Consider the following 23,862-nt stretch of genomic DNA (forward strand, 5'->3'; position numbering starts at 1 on the left):
GACGAAGAAAATCTTTTATATGAGGAAATCTGAATATTCTGCTAAATGGGAGGGAATGGCTAAGGTACAAAAGGCTACAGATGTTTTATCTTAACTGTGATAGATTAAGCAAAGGGGCTCCAGGGTGGAATATGAAATCCAATCTGCCCAAATACGAGCTGGTGCACTTGGAGAGAATTAAGGAATCAGTTAAGTGTAGTTTAAATGGTACCACATTAGCTGGCAGTAGAAAGGAAAAGGATTTGGAGTTTTGATAAGAGTCAAACTTTCACATTCTTATTCTTTATAACTGGGTAAGAGGAAAATGCTATGGAATGCAATTAAATAATACATGTTTTAAAGAATTAAAAAAACTGATTATCTTAAAGAATAAGCTGAACATCCCACTTTGTGAATAGGACAGATTTGTGGGCTATCACATTGCACAGGTAATAATCCAATGTACATTCTAAATGATTAAGCCTTAATATATAAGAACTGATGAAAATCATATCAATTTAAATATGATTTAAAAAAAAAACCTACTATAGCAAAAAATAAAGGAATTAGAGAAAATACCATGTCATCACTTAAGCTTAATTTCTCCTGAATAGAGAACAACGCTTGATCATTATCTTTAGAAAACACAGAAGACATTTACACGTTCAAAGCCCCAGCTTCTCAGAGGAGACGTGAAGTCGCCCCAGGGACCTCACTGTCCTGCTGCAGAGGGCCCCGGGCATCCTGCGGGTGCTCCGCCAGCCCCCCGGCCCCCCGGGCAGGCAGCGCCACTTCCGAACAAGCACGGCCTGAGAGCTGCCGAGGCCAGAGCTGTCCCCCGGAGTTCAGGAGGAGAAACCATCCCTTGTTCCCGTCTGGCAGGATCACGAGAGCCACACGTGTCCCCTCACCCTCCGTGGCCTCCTCCATCTTCTTCCTCCCCTCTCTCGGGGGATGACCGGAGTCGTCTGCGACAGGACGACCCACGTCCAGCTGGAGGTCACTTGTTCCACAAACAGAGGGTGTTGACCTCCTGCTCGGGGTGCAGTGCGTGAACGCCACGCTTGCTCCTGGGGAGCAGATGGCAGACAGGCAGATGCCGGTACGGACGTCAGACAAAGACCATTTTGGGGATGAAATGGAGTCCACTGAACAGAGAAAAATTATAACGTACAGTGACAGAATTCTGGAGACTTTTCATTTGAGGTTAATTTTGTGGGAAGAAATAGGATTGTAAGATCTCATCATCTCAGATCTAGAACAAGTCTCTTTAGAAATATGGGAAGCAAAGAAATCCCACTCAAAAGAACATGTACACAGAGAAGTGCACAACTCACAGGTGAGCCTGAGGAGTTTTCTCCAGTCGAACACAGTCATCTCCCCGCATCAGGAGTGAGACACAGGGCATCTCTGTTCAGGACGGGATGCAGTGCTGTCCCCCAGGGGGCCCGACCCTGGCTCCTAGCAGCACAGGTGAGTCGCCGCTGGTTGTGTGTTTCGTGAGAAAAGGGTTGCGCAGAGCGCCGCCTCCGCGTCTGGCTCCGTTCCTACAAATACCAGGACGGAGCGGCCGATGCGGTCAGTGCTCCTTCCTCCTACCCCGTGCGTCCTCCCCGCACCGAGCATCCCGCCGGGCGAACACAGAGCCTACCACACATTCGACCAGGCGGGCACGGGCAGTTTCAATATCAATATGATGAAAGCATCAGTGACGATATGAACTATAAATACTAAAGTAAGATCGCCACAGCAGATGAAAAAACAAACGCGGTTACTATATGCTGCTTCCAAAGAAGCCAATGTAGCTACACTGACAGGAAACACGGGATGACGGCAAGAAGCATCACTACAGAGAAAAAGGAACATTTGTTAATTATAAGGGAATACATGATTTTCTTTATGACACCTGGGTATGTCTATAAAATAATCGTAAAGTTCTGAGTAGCCAGTGACAGATCTTCAAAATATGTAAAACCAAAAGTAAGAGAATTAAAAAAATAGACAAATCCACAATCATACAGCACAACTTTACTACAGCTGATGGAGGCAGCATAAAAACGTACGAATGCAGAGAGTCTGAGCAGCATGGCGAGAAACTCAGTGTTAAGTGAGGTCCAGGGAACACAGCCGCATTATTTACATTCCTCCCTAGTATGTCTCCAACACTTACCAAAACTCACCAAATTCTGGACATGACAAAAGCGTAAACAAATTTCAAAGCACTAAAATAACTCAGTATTATGTTCTATATGCACAGTAGCATAACTGAGAAGTCAATTTATATCACCATTTCCATAGTTAACAAACAGATAACTAGAAAAATCCCCAAGGGCCTGGAAATCAAATTATACATAACTAAATCATCGACCTTTATCTTAAAAATAATCACTTTTGTCTGTTTTTCAAACAAAGCTATAACCAAAATAAACGCTCACATGGAGCCTTTAATTCTCTGGACTACGACACGAGACATGATGAAGAATGATAAGAAAATCATTCTTCTAGTGCCCTGAGGTAACAGAAAAAAGACAAACCGACTCATCAGCAGAATCCATGGAGAAGAAAATGTAGCAACCACGGAGGCCAAGTACTGTGATGTCTGTGTGCACCTCACGGGTTATCGGTTTTAGATCATAAGAAAACCGTGCCGCAGCCGTCACTGCTCCCATCTCACAGAGAGGGAAACTGAGGCCCACAGGTTTAAAACAACATTCTCGAAGTCGTTCAACCAGGAAACGGGGGCTGGTGTTCAAATCTGTCCCGCCCTCAGGCCACACAGACGGAACCACAGAACGTGCCTGCCTTGGCTGGTGAGCAGCCTGAAGCTCGCAGACGCCCAGCGATCGGGCCAGCCTTGCGGCGGAGCGCCAGGGCACGAAGCGGGTCCAGGGGGCTCGGGCTGAGTTTCGCCCCCTGATCACGGCAGCACACAAAGCCGGGGCCGCACCCGATCACGGGAAAACCTCTTCCAACAGAGCTGTGTGCCAACCAAACCAAGAACATATACGGTTCTAAACATGGTCTCGACTAAAATCTAAACTATCCCAAATGCCACGAGGCACAGTCTTTTCTGCGGCTGCAGCTCAGGGCGGCCCTTCGAACGGTCTTTGGCCGGTTGACACGCACGGAGGGCCGAGGGACGACCACGGCGACGTCTGTCTGGGGAAGCTCCACACCTGGCCTTTGATGAAAAGAACCAAATAATGCACTTCGCTGGAGGCTGCCCTGCAAGGTTCTCGGCACGGGGACAGCTCGGACGGCAGAGAGCACGGCTCTTCCGGAAGGCCTGACACCCTGCGGGACCTGTGCAGGGCCCACGCCGCCGGGGCCACACCGGCCACGGCCCCAGCCCCGCCACCGACCAGTACGGACTGAGGCGCGGCAGCAGCCTGACTCGGGATCTGAATCTAGATGCTAGTCTAGACGCAGGTCTCAAAAAGCTCACCTTTTTCAAGGTTTCTCGTAAGGAGCTAAGTCGGCGAAAGCAAAACCACTGCCAGCGAGGCCGGTGGCCACGCACAGAGGGACCGGCAACCAGCTGTGCCCCGTGGGCCTGGTCTGTGAGGGGCTGCGACGTCCACAGGCACAGTTTCTAACAGAATTATAAATACAGGCCCAAAACCAGGGTGGTACCCGCCTGGGCATCACACACGCGCGCACGGAGGCCAGGATGAGGTTTGTGAGGCTCCTTTCCCCCGGGCGGGGTCCCCCGGGCACGTCCGGCTGGGCGGGTCCCCTGCACAGAGCAACCGCAGGAACGCCACGTGTCTGCTCTCAGCTGCCTCCCCCTTTCCGTGGTGTTCATCCCAAACTAGAAATACTCTCTTTTAGGGAAATAAGCCGGTTTTCAAAGTCTAACTGGTGCAGAGCAGAGATGGGAGACGCGGATACCGCACCTTGAGAAGCAGGCGCAGAACTAGCTGGAAAATGGTACTGTGCTGGGCGCCTGGGGGCTCAGCTGAGAGTCTGGCTCTCGACTTCGGCTCAGGGCACGAATGATCTCACGGTCCAAGAGTTCAAACCCTGCGTTGGGCTCTGTGCGGACAGCAGGGAGCCTGCTTGGGATCCTCCTGCTCTCTCTGCCCCTCCGTCACTTGTGCTGTCTCTGTCTCTCTCAAAATAAACAAACTAACTCTCACACTAATCGGACTTTGCTGAGGGCCCAGTATCGCTTTGGACCCCTCCGCCTGGCCCGTGCACGAGGCGCCTCCGCCCACAGGCCGAGCCCCTGCACCATCAGCGCTCCCCTCAGGGGAGAACCTCAGGGAACGGCGGCCCGAAGGGATTTCAGTTTGACGTCATCTACTTTTGTGACGAAACCTTTAAACTGTCCAGTTCGAAACCTTTTCAGTAACAACCTCACCAAAGTGCAAAGAAAACTGACTTGTGTTTTTGTTCTTTCAAAAACAGCCTTGCACACAACACAGACATTCGACCATTCCTTAACAGGCCAATCATAGCATCGACGGGAATCTGAAAGAACTCAGGAGCAGAAAACAGGTGACCTTATATGCAGACATTGTCAAATGTATTAGTAATCAGTCAATAAGAATATTATCCATAAAATCACTCATTAAGTTCTGTTCTTTTAATGTACGTGTTGCCTGAGGAAATATTCTCTACACACTTTGCAAACGGGCACGGTTTCCCACGACTTTCGAACACGTCTGTCACCTCTCCAGCGTGACCACCGTGACCGCCACCTGCTCTGCGCTGCTCCTGCCAGGCAGGTATGAAAGGCACTGGGCTAAGGGCTTCATAGCCATTAGCTTTTTACCTTCTTTAACCACCACGTAGACTGACACCCACGACACCTGAAGCAAGACCACGCGAGGCCACAGGGCAGGAAGAAAAGGAGGAGACAGAGTGTGCATTCCCGGAGTATCTGCTTGAACGCCCCCCTGCATCAACTGGTTTTATTTAAATACAGTACCGCTTGGGCTACTTTCCAGAACTTTCTCTAAATTTCCTTTGGGCCAGCACGTCCTCAGGCTGGTCCTCACACTCACATGCTTCACGCCGCTGCTCTGTGCAGCAAGAAGGCAACACTCCAGGAGGACGTTCTTGTGCATTAAAACGCCGGGCTGCCTACAGGAATGGCGTTGCTTACCCCGGCCGGCAGCTGCTGCCATGGCCCAGACCCCTGTCAAGTGTGACGTCTGACTTCCAGTATTTAGCAGCCAGCCTCGGCCGTCTCCCGCATGGCTCTTGCACTGTGGACAAGTCCCTCCTAATTTCTGGGAAATGAGCGACCCTCCACGCAAGGGGCTCACCCCCCCCCACCCCCCGGTCACACCTGTTCCCTCTCCGGGTGCTCCTGAGACAGTGGTGCGGGGGACAGGGCATTACCTTTTAAATCACAATTACCAATTGGTCAAAACATGAAGTTCAAACAACTACTATCGTTTCAAACGTTCCCCTGCCCGTCCACTGCTTGCTGCTACTAACTCTGCTGTCAGGGGAGGACGGCTTTGTCACATCTGCTCTGGGTGACATGTAACGGCAAAGACGCGTTTTCCTGGCCGAGTGGGAGGGGCTGGAGCGCGCTGCGGGGGGGCCCGAAGCAGACGCCATCACGCACTCACATCAGAACCAACCACGGGAACGGACCGACAGCCTTCTAACTGCTGCGGTAAACGAAACGAAATCCTCTTAGGAGGGACAACGGTCTAAGGACCCGAGCCCCTTACCGGCATGCAGGTAAGCCAGGTCTGGGTTTTCGATGTCCGGGTGCTGCTCCTTCAGGTGGTTCCGGAACTCCACGGGCACGTTCGTCCCGTAGTCACACTTGGGGCAGTTGTACATCTTGACGCCCTCGTGCTTGCCGGTGTGCAGGATGTGTTTGCGGATATTCTCAGCACAGTTGGACCTACCGAATAAGAAAGAAACCAAATTAAGGTCAAGAAACACAGACACGGTTAGTGGCCAGAGTGCGCACGTAAGGCCTCACTGGGCACTAGTCCAAGTGCTGGACTCATACACGAACTTAAACTTGGGCATTCATTCATTAATGCCACGAGGCTGGCAGTCTTTGTGACCTTGGTGCTCAGTTTTAAGTTGGTCTTTTACCTCAGTTCTATGCCCCACCGGAAGCACACAACGCCAGGTCCTACGATTTTAATATCGAAGGATTCTGGTGCCACCTGGGGGCACTCAAGGAGCCTCCTTCGCCCCAAGAGCACACCTTTGAGGAGGGAGGGGGGTGCAGAGCAGAGTGCTGTTGTCTCCACTGAATTCAGAGCAGGAAGGAAACAAAAAAGCTTTGGCCTGCAAGTTCTGCTAAGTGAGCTACTTCGCAGGAAGCTCTGAAACGGCCTGGCACGGAGGAGCAGCAGTGAGCCAGGTGCCCGCGAGTTGTCCGTGTTGGTGTAGGTTTCTGAGCGTCAGGAACTGATGGATACAGCAAGGGCCTTGTGTCTCACACGCCGAACAGCGCTGAAAATTGGAAGAGACGCTTCTCGAGCTGTGTGCCGACAAATTCAGCAAGGTGAGGCCTGACACGCCTGGTGCCGGGGGGCTGGCCTCCGCCCCCCAGAGCCGACTCTTCCACTCGCTCCTTCACCCGTCTCCGCGTCTGTGCATCAGAGACGGCACACCTAGACCCTTTCTGAACTCATACACGGCTGCTTCCTCTGTTAGAACAGTAAATAAAAGAGCATTGGGCAAATTCAAGCAGGTGGGAGTGGGCTGCGCTTAACTAGAAAGAAATAAAAAAGGAGGCTGGCCTCAGACCTCCCACAGAGCGAAGTTCAGTGCTGCAAGAACATCAAGCAATCGGATCACCAGCTTTCCTTGAGGGAATCGCCGGAGAACAAAGTGCTGCCGGACGCTGTGCGCTGTGCGCTGTGCGCAGGCTCTGTGTCCGATCCAGCAGGAGAGTGTAGTCAGCAAACACATGTCACGATGCTCATGACAAAGGCTGTGCACCGCCCTGACGCTTCTCAGTGCAGGTGCGCTGTGTGGAATCCACGGCATCGCATGTTTGCTCTTGGAAATGCACCCTGCGAAACCCCGGTGAGGAATGCAACGAGGGTTCTAACCCCACAACTTTAGAGCAGCTATACCATCACTCATAGGTAAAGGCCACCAGTGACATTAGAAATCCAGGGACCCAGAAAATACATTATCTATTCACTCATGAGGAGAGGAGGATGGAGGGATATCATGAAAGCAAGGTAGAATCCATGGCCATGGCCCTAGGAAGAGCATTCCACCAATGAGACAGCGACAGGGACGTCCTTTCCTTAGTGACATGTGGATGAGGTGGGGATGCAAATAGGTTCCTATCAGAGGGGCATCCTGCATTATCGGAACAGCCCTGGAACTGGATCCAACTTATTCCTCTGGAAAAGCTAGGCCACCTCCCTCCCGTCCTAGGAAGAGGAATTCATTAAATGCACATGTCCAACTGTATGTAGTTGGAAAAACTGAATCAGATAGATTCCCCTATAGCTACACTAGAAAGAAACACATCAAAATGTTACTGTAGCTCTATGGCAATGCCCATTTCTATTTCCAAATATCCTTCAATTATATATTAATATTTACATTAAAAAATATTTATAGGGACACCTGGGTGGCTTAGTTGGTTAAGCTTCTGACTCCTGATTTTGGCTCAGGTCACCATCTCATGGTTCATGGGATCAAGCCCTGCATCGGGCTCTGGGCTGACAGCTTGGGATATTCTCTCTCTCTCTCTCTCTCTCTCCTCTCTCTACCCCTCCCCTGCTCACACTATCTCTCTAAAAATAAACAAACATATAAGGGATATTTATAATGACAACAAACACCTTTAAAAATAAGGAAAATTGGAACAACAGAGACTTTTTTTCCAGATATTTTCAGCTTTGCCTTTGGCAAGGGCTCTGTCAAGCTTTATGTTAAGTTCTTCTTAAAATTAGACTAAATTTAAGTTTGTGAAAATATGCATGTACAGCTAATCTTTTTCTTGCCACTATGGAAGCATGAAACTTGCTGTTTATATAAACCGCTATGGCCAATTAATAATCACAACACTAGGCACTCGGTAAAGAATGAATGAATGCCTGGTGGGCCCTCTGTGCCCCTCACTGACCTGCGTCTTTGATGGTATCAGTCCTGGAGGCAGAACCAGTGGGAGATTTTACAGAGCAGGAAGGGACCATCAGAAGATAGGCTGACTATCAAAGGTCATAGCTAGAAAATGGTTAAGACCTCCTTCCTTACATACTTACATATCGAAGATGCTAGACAGGTTTTAAGAAAAGAATGTAGGGTCTCTTAATTGTATAAATGTCCTTGGGCGGACAGCTCTGCATCAGGGGAAAAAGGGAACACCAGAAAACATCTGAAGGTGGATGAAACAAATGTCCACTTTTATAATTCAAGGAAGAGGTCCATTTTTTTGAGTTTCCTGATGAGCTGAGTGAACTGTTCCAAACGATTCCCCTACTTCTGCAGACCCCCCTTTGGTCTGCCCTGCACGGCAGACACCCCGTCAATGCACCAATGTTTACTCACAGCCGGGAGTGAGAATAAAATGTTCCCCCTGTACACAGTACTGTTACTAGGACTGCCCTCTCTTTGGTGCCACCTATATTATTTCCTTATGGAAAAAGCTAGGCATTACGAATCATCAGAGAGACAATCCTGATCAAGTGAGGAAATCAGAATGACCAAAACCCGCCAACTTCACCATACAGTGCGTACTTGAGTACAAGGTAACACAAAGCCGGGACCCTCATCTTCGGGGAGAGTCTTGACGAGATGACATCGAAAACCGAGTATTTTGTTTTTAGGAAAAGTGCGTCTTGGGGAAAAATAAACTAACATCTCTTAGGACCTAAAGAGCATGTGGAAGTTAACAATCAGGAGACCGATGATGAAGCAAGTACCAGAGCGGGGGCTGGGGGGGGGGGGAATTTTAAAAGATGAAAGGCTTCTTTTTATCTAAAAATACAGACAAAACAAGAAAGAAGAGGTGTGGAGCTTGATATTTATAAGGTATCAAGGACTTCATACACATATATTTGCATGTACATATATTTTTATGTATACTATAATACTGGTTACGTTTTATGTGTAATACATCTATATATGTATTTTTATAATTTTCTGTTTTACACACAAACTGGTAAGACACATTAGACACATGTTAACAAGAAAATAAAATAGGCAATGTCTGTAAAACTGCACTTTATGTATTTCATGGATGATAGTGTATTTGTATGTAATCAAAATCTGTTGCTCTGTAATCTGCAATATTAAATTAAATTAAATTATGCAATATTAAACTTTTTAAAATATTGGGACAGGGGAGCCTGTGTGGCTCAGTCAGCTGAGTGTCAACTCTTGATTTCGGCTCAGGTCACGATCTCACAGTTGGGATTGAAACCCACACTGGGCTCAGCACTGAGAGGGCGGAGCTTGCTTGGGATTCTCTCTCTCCTTCTCTCTCTCAGAACACATAAATAAACATTAAGAAAAATATTGGGATAAAAATGAGCCTTTCACACCTGCAAATTCAACCTACTCCAATCAAAGCCTAAAAAGCAAAAGCCATGACATCTGATGTCAATATGATTTAAAGCAGAATACCTGTGGGAAGCAAGGGCAAACTTTAGTCCCTGCACTTGAGAACATCACATAATACACAGCTGACACAGAGTAATGTCACAAAATTCGGTGAACAATAAATAGACCAGACAACTTCTGCGAAGTAATTCTGAATGTTACTCAGCCTGAAAATGATCATTCTTCCCCAAAACAGGATTTACAAGTAATAGTTAGAATGGCAGATTGAGGTGGGGCTAATCAAAGACGGGACGTGCAGGAGAAGGAAGGATGTTGTTCTAAGATATTAGTTCCAATCGGGTCCTATCTACATCGCCAGGCAGCACGGCAGCTAAGCCGACGGGGCACGCAACAGGCAGGAGTGAGTGACCGAATAGTGTCTTCACTTCGACACTGACATTTAAGATAAAGGGCTTGGTTTTGTCCCGTGTTCTTGGACTGGAAACGCAGAGGGTCTAGAAGAACCAAAACTGTCTCAAAAAAGAACGGAGTCGGAAGACTCACGCTTTCAAAAACCACAGTTATCAAGCCAGGGTGGCGCGCGAGAAGGCAGAGAAGGGGACGCAGCGCAGCCGCAGTTCGGGGCTGAGGGGCGCGAGCGGGCCCCCTGGGAGCGCCGCCTGCGCGCACGGCGTCGGGGGAAAGTTCTAGGAGGCCGAGGGGCAGCACACGGTGCGAGGCTTGAGGAGCTTACAATACCTACACGAAGACACTGAAGCGTGACGTGTTCTGGAAAGTACAAGCTGCGCAGCAGCAAAGGGACCAAAACGGGAACGAGTTTTAGGCTCCTTAAATTACCTGATAAAGGACATATTTTGGTCAGTTCAAAGGCAGTGTGGCTCAAACTAATAAGCAGAATATCAAAAGTGCTTCTAGATCGCTGCGAAGTTATTTCTTAGTCCTACTTACAAACTCGCTACGTATTAACACGAAAAACAGTTAAGTTAAAATACGTTATATTTAACCTAAGGAAAAGGAAGCTTAAAAGAATTCTGTAGAATTTTGATGTGTGTTATTTTGGTTATTTAAATGAAAAAGACCAGTGAAATTGTGGAACAAACATATATCTGCATATTTCAAACAAAAAGTCTGACAATGGATATATACAAGTCTCCCCCCTACCACGGCCCCACTTCTCCCCCAGGGAAATACAATTTATAGTATCTTATCAACCTTTTGGGAGAAGGAAAAACAACTTTTTCAGGCCACAATATAGTCTCTACCCTCCTGATACATAAACGAGCTGGTCTAACATAAGTCCACATCACGCTTTCCTCACCTAACAACGCAGGATTGCTTGGGATCTTTCCATGTCAGCATGGAAGAGCCTCCTGATGACACTTTCCGCCCTCCCCAAGACTCTCTCCCCTTCCCCTCAGCCTCCTTGTTCTCCTTTTTTAATAGCCACACAGTCTTCCTCAGTATGGACACAATGTATTATAAGTGATCCTCCACGGATGGGCATTTAGGTTGTTTCCAATCACTCGAAGTATAAACAAGCTTGCTGTGAATAATCTTGTAAAGCACTTTCTATTTCTCAGGATGCCAAGAGAACCTCGTGATGCCAAGTGGAAGTGTTTCAAATGTCAATGGGCATATGCTTTTATAATTCTGACAGATTCTGCCAGATTGCCCTCCGGAGAAGTCGTCGCAATTCACACTTCCACCAACGATGTTCGAGAGATCCTGCTCCTGCACAGTCTTGCCAATGAAGTATGTTACCAAACTTCCAGATTTCTGCCAGTTGGGTAGGAGAAAAAGCTCCAGCTCACTGGAGTTTCATTTTGTTAACTTTTTAGTTTTAATTTGCATTTCTCTTATAATGAATGAGGTTAAGTACCTTCAAAGAGTGAAATGCCATATGTATTTTCTTTTTCATGCACTGTTTTTTCATACTTTGATCTGCTTTTTTATAGTGTTGTTAGTCATTTTTTTATACATTAAGAAGCCTGTCTATGACAGAAGCTGCAAATATTTTTTCCTTAGTTTCCTTTCTCTTCTTTTGACTTTGCCTATGGTAAAGCAGTTTTAAAATTGTGTTCTATGGCTTCCTTACTTGGAAGTTATGAACAAATTGTCCTGAATCTGGCATAGTCGTATAACTTACATTAAGTATTAGATCCATTTCTCGAAGCCATTCTAGAATGTGCTGCCCAGGGGGGTCCAGACTGCTAGCCGGACCTGGCAACACCGTTCATTAACAGTACATCTTTCCCCAGTGACTTGAAATGCCATTTTCCTAATAATTTTATTTGTTCGAAGCTAATTCTGGACTTTATTACAGTGCGCTGGTCAGTCTGTGCACCTGCCGATCTCTGCAGTAAGCCGGGCTGCAGGGGGCTCGTATCTGGTAGCGCTCGCTCCCCCTACCACACTGCTCTCTTTCCTCCTAGATCACAGCGTGCTCGCCAGGCTGTCACGGAGTCTGTCCTAGGGCTGCGGTCTTCAGCAGGTGTGGCAAACACCTTGCGTTAACTACAGAAGCAGAGAGACCTAGGCCAGTAATAAGTTAATATCCCTGACACAATTCAGTATTTTCTATGTATTTATTAATATCTATTGATAATATGATCTTTCTGATAAAGAAGCTGGAACAGAGAGAGTAGCCCAGATGCCATGTGCTGAAGTGTGTGGAGCATGCCTACACACGGAGATCCTAAATAAATCTGGGTTTTGGAAGATACATATCCACGCCAACACTGCCAAATCTCTCGTGTGAAATTAATGATGGTCTTAATCTTTTGGTAACAATCTGGCACGTTACATTCATGAACTGACATAAAAAAAATTCTGAAAGTTCTACTTCAAGAAACATGTCAGTTTTGCTTAACACCTTGATTCCCAAACTTTCTGACCACAGAGAGCGCTTTTTGTTTTATGGGAATAATATATGTATTTCATAAGGCTGTCAGGAGAATTAAAGTAAATCACATAAATCACATAAAACATGTATAAATTTACTGGGCAAATCCAGTCTGAGCCAAACAGGACGACCTCTGGGGGAGAGGGACACCAAGCTGTCGAGTCGCTGCAGGTTGGAGGACAGTGTGCCAGGATACAGGCGCAGGGACTGTGGCATGGGTTATGTAACATGGCCCAAGGTACACAGTCCTCTGCGGCTTGTGTTCTCACGGAAGGGCCCATAAGGAAAGAGCCTTATAATTTTAGACTACAGAACATTTGTGCTGCTTAAATTTAAAATTGGTGAGAAGTTATAAGAATAAAGAATTTCATATTCCTCTGCCTAAAATGAAACATGTTATTGATGATGTTTAGCAAATGAATGTCATTTAGTGTGTTAAACCAAATACATCACCAGAAGAGAAAGCACAGAGATCCATGTACATAAGGGATAAAGATGTCATTTCAGATCAATAAGGAAATGATGGGTTTTATATAATAAATGGTGTTGAGTCAACTGCCTGCTGTATGGGGAAAAACAAATTAGATTCCTATGGCCTTAACCATGTAAAAATAAATGCCATTTGGATTTTAAGATTAACATAAGCAAACTAAATTATAAAAGTGCTAGAAGAAAATACCAGAAAATATTTTTATAATCTTGGTTGGAAAGAGCATTCCTAAATTTTAAAACCCAAATGCTACAGAAAGATGTAGCAAAATAAACTTCATAAAAGTTAAAACTGCTATACAGCATAATACATTATAAAGTTAAAAGACAAGTCAGGGGAATGGAGAGAATTTATGTACCATATATAAAAACAAATGATAAATATAAAGGACTACAAAAATCAGAGTCCCTCTGATTAATAAGAAATAGAGATAAATATCTCAAAAACTGAATGAAGAGCAGAAGCCAGAAATCCATAATGGGGGATCTGTAAAAGGTTATGTAAGCATTAAAAGGTAATCAATGACTCTAGTAGCCGAGGAAATACAAGTTAAAGCGTAACGTGACAGAGGGGCAAAATTTAAGAAGACCGGTAACATTAACTGTTGGTAAGGGAAACGCTATCACCAGTGACGGTCGGCAATGGATTCTGGAAGGCGTTCGAGGATTGCCTTCAAAATTAAGATATACATACTCTCTTGGATTTAGGAGTTCAAGTTCTAGAAATCAGCCCCAAAGAGAATTGTTAAGCCCTAATTTATAACACCTAAACACTAGGAAAAAATCTGAATCCAGATGTCTGTTGGCAGAGGAACGGATCATTACTTTACGGTGCTCCACACCGGGGGGGTTCACACTGCTGAGAGGTACAGTACCTGCAAGCGTGCTTCCCGGAGCAGGAGCTGGAAGCCCACGGTGGCCGCCTCCGCCCTGGTAGGGCACTGGGCGGGCGCAGCCACAGAGGGCCGCCCCTAGCCATGAACGCTTCCTGGTGTCAGAGCAAGGCAAGGGGCCTGGACTGCTGAGCACAGGCCTGAACGCACACGGCAGGGCTGCGGCGGAGGAGCCCCGCAGCCAAAGGGCCACAACGTTCCCAGTCGCGTGTCCCACAGCATGACCTGCGAGGCTGCTGCACAGGACAGGAGCCGGGTGTGGGCAGGGACCTGCTCTGTGACTTTCTCCCAGCATGCGTTGCTGAAGAAGGCCTAGTGTGCACCTAGTGTGTATGCTGGTCATCATGCATCCTTATTTGTTGCACAAAAGTCATCAAGTAAAATGAGGCAAACCTTATGTCCCACCCATGGAAAATTCTCCAACGTATAATAGTAAGTTAAAACAAAAATAAGATAAGTCCCAGATAAAGACAAATATGGCTCTTCCAGCTTTTTAAAATTACATATACATAGTCAAATTGATATATAAATGCATTAAATGGGTAGAAGAAAGATGGCCAGCAAACTATTTGTGGTAATTATCTTTAAAGAAAAGTTTCCAAGTTCAGAAACTTGTATGTTTGCTTAGTATTTTTGGATTACTTGAGGATTCATGAGAATATCTCCTAAGTGTTACTCTTATAAAGCACATATGATAAGAGCATGTATTTTAAAAACAAGTAGAATGTACAGGATTGTATCAAATGTAAATGTTTTAAGGAATAAGCCGTGTAGCGGACATAAGCTGAGAAAAGATATGGGAATCTCTAAATGCGAAGATTCTCCTGTTTACACAGGCCAATTCAAACTGATGAATGATATGAAAGATCTAAGTTAGGTAAGTCAGGTTGTAAAGATAATCACTTGGATGACCAAACAGAATATTATAATGAAAGCAGAGAAGACAGGAGGGAGGGGTGTGGTGGAGAGAGGGGTAATCGGGCTCACTTTTGGAAATGTCACAACAGCCAGATGCTGTCCATAAACAAAGAGAGGAATGAGCAAAGGACTTCGGGTAACTCCGGCAGGACCAAAACACGAATGTGCACAGGCGGTTACTCAGGGAGACGGGGTGCAGTGGGAAGACTCCGACTTTTCAAATGACAGAGTTCAAACAGTACCAATAACGCACAATTTAAGTTATATATGTATTTAAGTAAAATAGATATTTAAAAATAATGGCATGTTTAATTACTTACAGAATTATACAAAGCCTCTTTTTTTTTGTTTTTTGCTAAGATAAAAAGAGTTTATATATATCAGAAATAGTCACGAAATATAATGTCCTGATTTGTTTTCTAACGATTTTAATTGGACAGTTTCTGGATCACCCTGCTTTAAATTCTATGAACATTCCTTTTCATTTTTCCCACTAACTAACTGGTAGCTTCTATGGATAATTCATACCAGATCACTTACATTCATGACTTTCTGCTGTTCATAAATCCCAATTCTTTGAAATCCATTGCTATGGCCACAAGAATTCATGTATATTTTCTCTATTTCTCGGTTATAATTATGTTAGCATTTGTTATGTGACATAAGGTGACGGGCATCATCTGACGCTACAACAGAGCCATGAGTTCTGAAGAAAAAAGATTTTGGGGGCACCTGGGGGGCTCAGTCGGTTGAGCGCCAACTTCAGCTCATGTCATGATCTCGTGGTTCCTGAGTTTGAGCGCTGTGTTGGGCTCTGCTGACAGCTCGGAGCCTGGAGCCTGCTTTGGATTCTGTGTCTCCCTGTCTCTTTGCCCCTCCCCTGCCCGTGCTCTCTCTCTCTCTCAAAAATAAAATAAACATTAAAAAAAATTAAAAAGAGATTGTAGGTTAGCATAGAAGCAGACGAAGGCTGATGCATCCCTGGCCGTCTCTCACCGCTCCCGAGTAGACAGAAGGGAGCAGCTTCCAGCTTCTAGTTCTGTCCGGGGTTCACACCCACGTTCCGAGTGGAGCCAGCACACCAACATGTGCTTGTGGGGAAAGGTGGCCAATGGCGGCCACAGCAGCCTGCATGTGTGGCCCACAGGGGGGCTTCTGTACGTCTGCACAATTGGGGGCTGATCTATAAGCATGGGGACAAGGCCAGCCTTCCAGGGCCACTCACTGGAAGGCACTTTCAGAACAGAAGTCACGGATGCCTGGTTACTGCTTCAGTTCATACGGAAAGTATGCAGTTATGAGAAAAGTCTGCTTTCATATGTACTGACAGTATTTTCAAAATGAATTTATTCAGCATACATTTAATTTTGTGCCTTCCACACACAAGAAAGGAACAAAGATGAACCGTTTTGGCTCGGCCCTCAAAGACGACCTGGTTTGACAGAGAAGTTCTAGCCGTAACTCCCGGCCGTGCTTCGTAACATGAAACTTAATTTTGAAACCGCGGTGAGAATCCCACCGTCCACTGCTGCTGCCCCCCTCCAGTGGCGTCCTTAGTTGACAACGGCCTAAAATCACCTTGCTTTCAACACGATTCAAGATGCTTTGCTGATTTCAGCTGACTGCGTGCACACCTGGGTCTGGACACAGCACCACCTGTGACAGGCTCGCCGCGAAGACTTCTATCGCTACTGCTGCTCTGTTCCCAAGCGCACGCACACCTCCCACCCGCGCTTCGCCGAGGAGGGTGCCAGCCTCATGTCTGACTACGTGACTTCGCTGTTCAATCCGCGCGAGGTGTCTACAGCCAGGAAGAGGGGGATGTGCTTTACACCTAGCGGCCTCCTTCCCGCCTTCCACTCTGCTGGAGAACAATGGAAACCACAAGGAAGTAAGTGGTAGGAGGCGACACTGCCCTCTGCTAGAAACCCACATTATTCTGTTAGAATTTAACATTTCAGAAACAGCCCCCCTCATGTGTCCTGTTACGTGAGGAGACGGACTTAAATGTGCGGCTGGACTTGGCCTGTTGTCTGCGTCGTACGGAGGGAGGAGGGGCCGCCGGTAAGTGCGAGCCCGAGAAACCTGGATTCTCCTGGACTCTCCTTTCGATCAAAGTGGAAAATTACATTTCAGTGACTGTTTCAATCCTTGATAACCTGCTGTGTCCCTCGTAGGAAAGGAGGAGTTCCGTGCGACTTTACGGTGTTGCTCACTGGGAGTCTGACGGGAGTGGACAAAGGGTATGATACAGAGCATCTTCCTCAAACTTATTTGGCCACAAAAACCACATTTTCTAGGCTGAGCTAACAACATGGTTCAAGGTCGTGGCTTGTGAAAATCAAAAGGTCCTACAAAGGGTCATGGCCAGCTCTCCTCTGTCGACGGGTCCCACCTCCTCGGCTCCTCCTCCGCCTGGCCGGCCGTCAGCTCAGGCCCACGCTCTCTGCAGCGTCACCCTGGGCTCTGTCTATCCATGACCCTCAGCAAACACGGCCCCACCCAACTCTTCATCTCTTGACATTATCCTCACAGGACACATTTTACTCTTCCTTTTGGTTACTCAGCTACGCTTAGCAACGTGAAATGCTGTAAAACCAGGAAAGGCATGTCTTTGGGAAAAAAGGATGTGTCCTAAGGAAGTACAGGAAAGCAGTGCCTGGCTGTCTCTCCCAGTCCGGGTGACCATTGCTGGCGTGCTGTGAGACAGGCCAAAGTGGCAAAGGGGAATCAGAGACACGATCGCAGAGGGTCCCGAACTGCTGGGCTTGACATTAATTACCAGCAAAAGAAAGAAAAAGGCCACTTTACAAATCGCCTTATACACACACACACACACACACACACACACACACACACTCATTCTCACACTCACACACATACACACACTCACACACTATACAAAATTTACTGGAGAGATTGTAGTTGAAAGCTTTTTCAAATTTAAGGTGATAAAAGTAAAGTTTCTCAGGGCGAGAGGCGGGACAAGAGTAGAAGACAGGAAGTGTCCTTGCTGGCCCTCCTCTCCGGTATCCGGGCTGCACCGCCACAGGACACCATGAACGTGCCCATGTCCGAAAGTCTTTTGAAAGAGTCTTTCCCTGGCTCTACCTCTGTTCCCTACAGAGCTCTCCGAGTTAAGTGTGTATTTGCTTGATAGTAGATTTCAAGTGAGCACTTTATTAATTTTGCTAAATTGTCACACCAGGGAGCATCTTAAGCTTTTTATAATCCTGAAGTTACATATGTATATGATTACTTTGGAAAAAACAGTTAATAGAAAATAGTCACTGATGACGAGGGGCCCCTGGATTTATTTAATAATCTACGTCCATTTTTACAAAATGCTCCACGTAAGCCATTTAAAAATAATAACCGGTTCATTTCAGTCTCTGCACACAATGCTTCCCTTTGTCCCTTGTAAGTCTCTCAAATGTCTTATTTTAAAGGAATCTATAGCACTCCCGGAAGACATGTTCCCATTTCTATTCTCCTCGACTCCGGCGAGCCCTTGTTCTGTGTGATAAGGCGATCCCCTCCGGGATCGGAGCCGTGTAGTCTCGCACCACGAGTGACAAGGACGCGGCGTGAGTAACTGCCGCGCGCAGGCTGTAATTATGTCAGCGGGAGTGTTGAACAAGGGGACTGATTAATGTGAGCGCCGGCCCAGGCGCAGGTCCCATCAAAACCTCCACGCGGGCCAGCAGTGGGGACGGGTTAAAGCGAGAAGACAAACCATGCTGTATCGCCCGTGATAGACGAATGGTTCAAACCGTCTTCAGGCAGATGCTCCGGGACAGGATAATATACAATTACTCTGCCTTATCACTTTCCCAGGGACAATAAAGCTCCCTCCTTCTATAGCTCATGTGAGTGAAGGCAAAATTCGTTTTACTTTTACAACACTGACTCACTCATCACGGGGCCTTGATTGTGCTTTTACAGCTGAAGCAAACATATATTCCTCTTTTAAACTAAAACCACAAAAACAAAAACAAACTTAAAAATAACACTGGATCCTTGTTTTGAATCTCTCCTATGTCAGAGCACGCCATGCTCTAAGAGATGGCTTTGTTAAAAATGGATGCGAGGAAGGTGATGTATGTGTGTGCATATTAGTTAAAAACAAGGGCATATAACTCTAGAAGATTTGGATTGTATAATCATGATATCCAGAACATCATTTTTCAGCGGCCATACAGAAATCATTAACTGAAAGGAACATGTAATTAACAATATATATATGCTGAGATCACCCATGTGTCTCTCAGGCCCGGGCACACTGCTCCTTGACTGGGAGAGGGCACGTCCCCAATGACACACTTACTGCTGCCATCACTACGTGGTGTCTCCGGGTCTCTCCTTTAGGACGCGGAGTGAGTCTAGGAAAAGCAGGCTGCCCAACCGTGTCAAGAACGCACTGTAGACAACACTGAAAGGAACCCACTTCAGGAATGGTCTGGTGACTGCTCCTGCTGCCTCTGCTTGTGCCCACACAAACGCTGCCCAAAATTTGTGACAAGATGTGCAGGACCGTCCCAGTTTGCAATAGGAAATGAACACACTCTTTATTTGTAAAGTAAAAAACAAGCTAAAACCAAGAAACTGAGCTGCTTCCATAACCATTTTGGGACAAACGTCATTTATCATGAAACAAAGCAGCAAGAGATCCAATAGGATCGAAGGAAATTCACACACAACGTCCCTGAATGCAAAAACAAACAACAAGCACGTGTGAGCCGGTGGGACAATACCGAGGAGTCCCGTCCACGTTTCAGGGGTGCAGTACGCTGAGGCCCACAGCACTTACAGCTCACCCGCTATGCGCCCTCTCCCCTAAGGAGGGGCCTCTCGAGTTCTGTCCTCACGTTATACACATGCCGATCCCACAGGATCCTCATTATTACATTTATCTTGGCAGGACCATTCCAGTAGAGCCCCAGGTTTCTAGAAATACGGCAATCTGACGAAGGTAGGGGGCCAATCCAGAACAGTGACACCGAAGTGTCAGCATGCATGGACACAGAAGGTGTGAGGAGGTCCACGGTGAGGGAAGGGCTGTGTCACGTCTACGGGTACTTGGACGGAGACACGACAACAGGTAGAGGAGTCCAGTGGAGTGTAAACACGTGGGAGTCAGGTGTCATCGCAGAGAGTGCCCGAGCCCCCCCCAATGGCTGATGACATCACTAGCGTAGCCCTTTAGATTTATTGGTCTGAGAAGGACCCTGAGACACTCACAAAAAGTGTTTAAGTCACAGGAAAGACATCACGTTTTGAAAGATTACATTTAAACACGAGTGTTTGTTAAATGACTACACTGCATGGTGAAGCTGGTGCCAAGCACAGTTTTGAACCGCATACAACAGTTCAACTACGACGGCCTTTGTGGAAATTCTTCCCATGAGACAAACAGAATCCTAATGTTTGGAGGGCTGTGGGGGGGGGGGCGGGGGGGCAGAATAATGCCATTACACGATCTTGTCCCTGATTCAAAAGCTGTACCACAAAGGCTCAAGCGGGCATGGCACAGCCCCCCAGAACGCAGGACACCGTCACAGTGGTGCAGGGTCACATTCCGAGGGCCTGAAGCTGCAGCTCGCCAGGGGACCGAGGTCCTATGGTGACAATGCACCGCACCGCTGACTCACCAGGGCCCCCATCGAGCCCTGGAGGGCTACTGAAAGCAGACCTGCAGGGCCCCTTCTGCGGCACGAACCAGGACGTGGGGCCTCACGCGCACCACGCTGGCCCCCGGGGGTAAGCTGGTACTCAACCTCGCTATTTCAGTTGGCTCTTTCACCTTGGCAGGTAGGCATTTAGGTCAAACCTAAGTGGCATCTCTGGCGCTCAAATGAAGACGGAGGCACAGGTGCAAAGTGCACCTGCCCATCTGCCCTTCCAGCTCCCGCCGTCCCCCGAGTGATCTCACGGGGCCTGCTTCTGGGACGGACCTTCCCAGGGGCACCTGTATGGCTCAGTCAGATAAGCGTCTGACTTCAGCAACGGTCATGATCTCATGGTCCATGGGTGCAAGCCCCACGTCGGGCTCTGTGCTGACAGCTAGCTCAGAGCCTGGAGCCTGCTTCGGATTCTGTGTCTCCCTCTCTCTCTGCCCCTCCCCTGCTTGCTGTCTCTCTCTCTCAAAATAAAATAAAGACACACAAAAAATTTAAAATATGTTTAAAAAATAAAAAAAGGACAGACCTTCCTGCAAGGCCGGCCCACCTGCCTTCTCACCATCTCCTCCCTTCTGTGCACGCCCCGGGTTTCTGTCCCCACTCGTCACTAGCATTGGTCTCCCTGAGAGAACTGGTGACCTTTCAGTGATGCAGCAAGGGGAGTACATGACCCTCGTTCTGTGAAGCGCCTGACACCCGAGCACGGCGTGTCTGCTGCCCCAAGGTCCCTTCCATTTCCGAGAGGCTGCGTCTCAGTCTCTGTTACACTTCACATTTGTCCCTCTGCATCTTTCCTGTTCCCCATTTTCAAGGGAAACATCGCTCAGGTTGATGCCTTCAAGTTCTAACTCTATGAACTCCGACTGTTATTTCTCTGACATGCTTCCATTAGGATAGTACACGGGCCTTTCTGAGTTAACACATCCCGAACCTCGCTCATTCCGCTGAGGCCTCGGGAGCAGTTCCCCCATTCACCCTGTGGCCGTGGCCCTGGCATCGAACGGGCGACATGAATCTGTCAACCTGGCCTTGAATTCATTGACATGGTCCGTGCAGCCCACCTCTGACGAGCCTGGAATCCGCTTCCTGCTTTATCCTCTGCCCAGTTGTCCGTTCAGAGTTAGGTACTTACTCTTTCCACCGGGGACCTTGGCAATCACCTATCACAGGACCTCCCTATCCCCTGCAGTGTCCCTCTCGGGCTCACCCTTGGCCCTGCATCAGGAAGCTTGGAAAAACAAAATGTGAGGATGTCCCTTCCTTCTTAACACTCTTCCCTGGTCGTTGGGGTAAAGCTCAAGCTTCCCTGGGTGGACTCTTCCACGTAGTCCAAGCGCCTACAGGCCCGGCTGGCCGAAGTCACAGGATAACTGGAAATCAAGTGAAAAGCATAATCTGAGAGACAAAAGCAGAGTAGAATCTTATTTTTAACTAAAATTAAAGCTATTTTAAGTTTCAAAAAAAATCCTCAAACTTGACCGTCAACCACTTCTTGTCCTCAATAACACAGTCTAAGAAACTGATTTACGCACAAGAACTAAAAATGTGCCACATTTTCTCTCCATGGGAAAACTCTGATTTGCTTTATGACATTTCATATATTTGTTAAACTTGTAACTTGTGATGAAGAAACAAAACATGTGAAGGAAAGACAGAGCCAAGTACAACTAACATATTTGCACCTTCCTCGGCGAGAGATGTCTGGAAGATACGGACGGAGGGATGAGGGTTGTTTAGCAAGACTCAAGTTGCAATAATTCAGAGTACGGAGTTAAACTTGAAGGGGCCTGAGTAAGGGTTAATATTAGGTTTAAACGCCCCGTGGGCGGGGGGAGCATCAGGTTACATATCATGTCACAGAGCAACAGGTTCTGGTTTATTTCTGCCTCCGCTCACTGGCAGCTCTCTAGTCAGAAGAACACAGTAACGTTCTCCAAAAGAAACTTTAGGAGTATTATTTATTCCAGAACTCCACGCAAACCTAACGTCTCACAAATAGGAGGAAGCCATGGCACTACATTCTTCGATTGAGGAAATACACGCAGAGACCTTCTTGAAGTAAAGGCGGATCACACGTGCCCTCCGCACCGCAGGCAGCGCCCCCCTCCACCGACGGGGGCTCAGGGTGCCGAGGACCCGGGGATGCAGGGTCGTGTCTGCCCCTCACATAAACCACGGCATCGCCATTTTCTACATGGTGCATGTTTTTCTTTCTCCCCCGCCCGTTTCTAGGCTCTAGCGTCGCAATATTTCAGAATCTGTGAAAACAATGGTTCTGAAAACAAAATGACAGAACTACTATCCTATCATTCTTATTGAACTAATGACGCTGGTCCAACTTATACACGTTTCAAGCTACGAGAACACGGTTTTGTTACTTTCTCCTCCAGCCACATCGGAGTCCGGGGAACCCAAGCCCAGGCTGGAAGGGCCGCCTGATGCTCCGCGGACTCTTGTCAGCCCCTCCGGGTGATTACCGAGTTTTCCCTAATCAGCCACTCTGCGTGAGCCTCTGACGCTGGGAGATATAGATAGTTACACGGCAGAGTGTTTTGTTGTGTGATAATAGCTCTAATGTCTGAGGAATAACTTATTATGCAAGAGACTATTGCCCAAAAAATATTTTCTATTTTCTTCATCTCTAAGGCCTTACTTTCTGCCACAATATATACACGCACATCTAACTACCGCCCCGGGGACTGTCCATAGCAATTCCTTGTAGAAAGACCATCCCCAAAGATAGCTTTGGTCCTTTTATAATGACTGGGTTTGGGATTCAGCACCGGCAGTTAGATAAACATGTTTGTCTCATTCCACTTGAAGAGATAGCAGAGGGAGTGTGTGGTCACTTTGTGTTCAAAATGGCTCTTCTAATTAATCTGTGATCCCAATGCTTATTTCAGCCTCATCCACAAACAAAACAACTTAACTTGTATGATAAACAGAACAAATGATCTCAGTGTTTTTCCCCCTTTTAAAGACACCGGAATGAAATCGTAATGTTTAATGCTATGGAATCTATTTGTTTAAAAGTCCAAGATTTCTCTTATTCAAATGAGTTTTGTTAGGTGAAAATTTACCCACATTAACTAAAGGCCCAAAGTAAAGATTTGTGCTGCCTCAGGACAGAGCCTCTCAGGCCCAAACAAAATAAAAAGCCTATGTGCCTGGGAGCTATCGGGCAAGGGAGGGAAGTCTGAGTAACACAAAAGCTGTGTATAAAAGTAACACTAGACCCAAACAGTACAGAAAATATAAAACCAAATCAAATCCACAATTAGAACGACTGAGATTAAAAAAACCACACACACTAAAAAATGGTCAGAGAATAAAGAGCAGACGCTTGTTCAGAGAGAACTGAGTCTCTGCTGAAGCAGGTAAGGTCATTGGGCAAAACAAGAATGCAGCCACATAGGGGCAACCTTCTGAGTCCCCTACAAAAATTCTGAAAAGAGCCACTGAGGTCATTCTGTAAGACAAGACCTCA

General features: G+C 46.9%; 1 protein-coding gene across 8 annotated transcripts in view; it reads right to left on the bottom strand.

Annotated features, from left to right (window-relative positions):
- ZNF407 (zinc finger protein 407) overlaps positions 1 to 23,862 on the bottom strand; it is a 473,145-nt gene that overhangs the window by 176,693 nt on the left and 272,590 nt on the right. For 7 of the 8 annotated variants that reach the window (XM_029921740.1, XM_029921735.1, XM_029921742.1 and 4 more), the window contains exon 8: positions 5,670 to 5,848. In XM_029921740.1, coding sequence (XP_029777600.1) covers positions 5,670 to 5,848 — 179 coding nt within the window. Of the gene's footprint in view, positions 1 to 1,417; positions 1,527 to 5,669; positions 5,849 to 23,862 lie in introns of those variants that run through there. The other variant, XM_029921739.1, reaches the window with a different exon arrangement.

The sequence above is a fragment of the Suricata suricatta genome, chromosome 14 (genome assembly GCF_006229205.1).
Source record: "Suricata suricatta isolate VVHF042 chromosome 14, meerkat_22Aug2017_6uvM2_HiC, whole genome shotgun sequence".
In the NCBI taxonomy this organism is placed as follows: Eukaryota; Metazoa; Chordata; class Mammalia; order Carnivora; family Herpestidae; genus Suricata; species Suricata suricatta.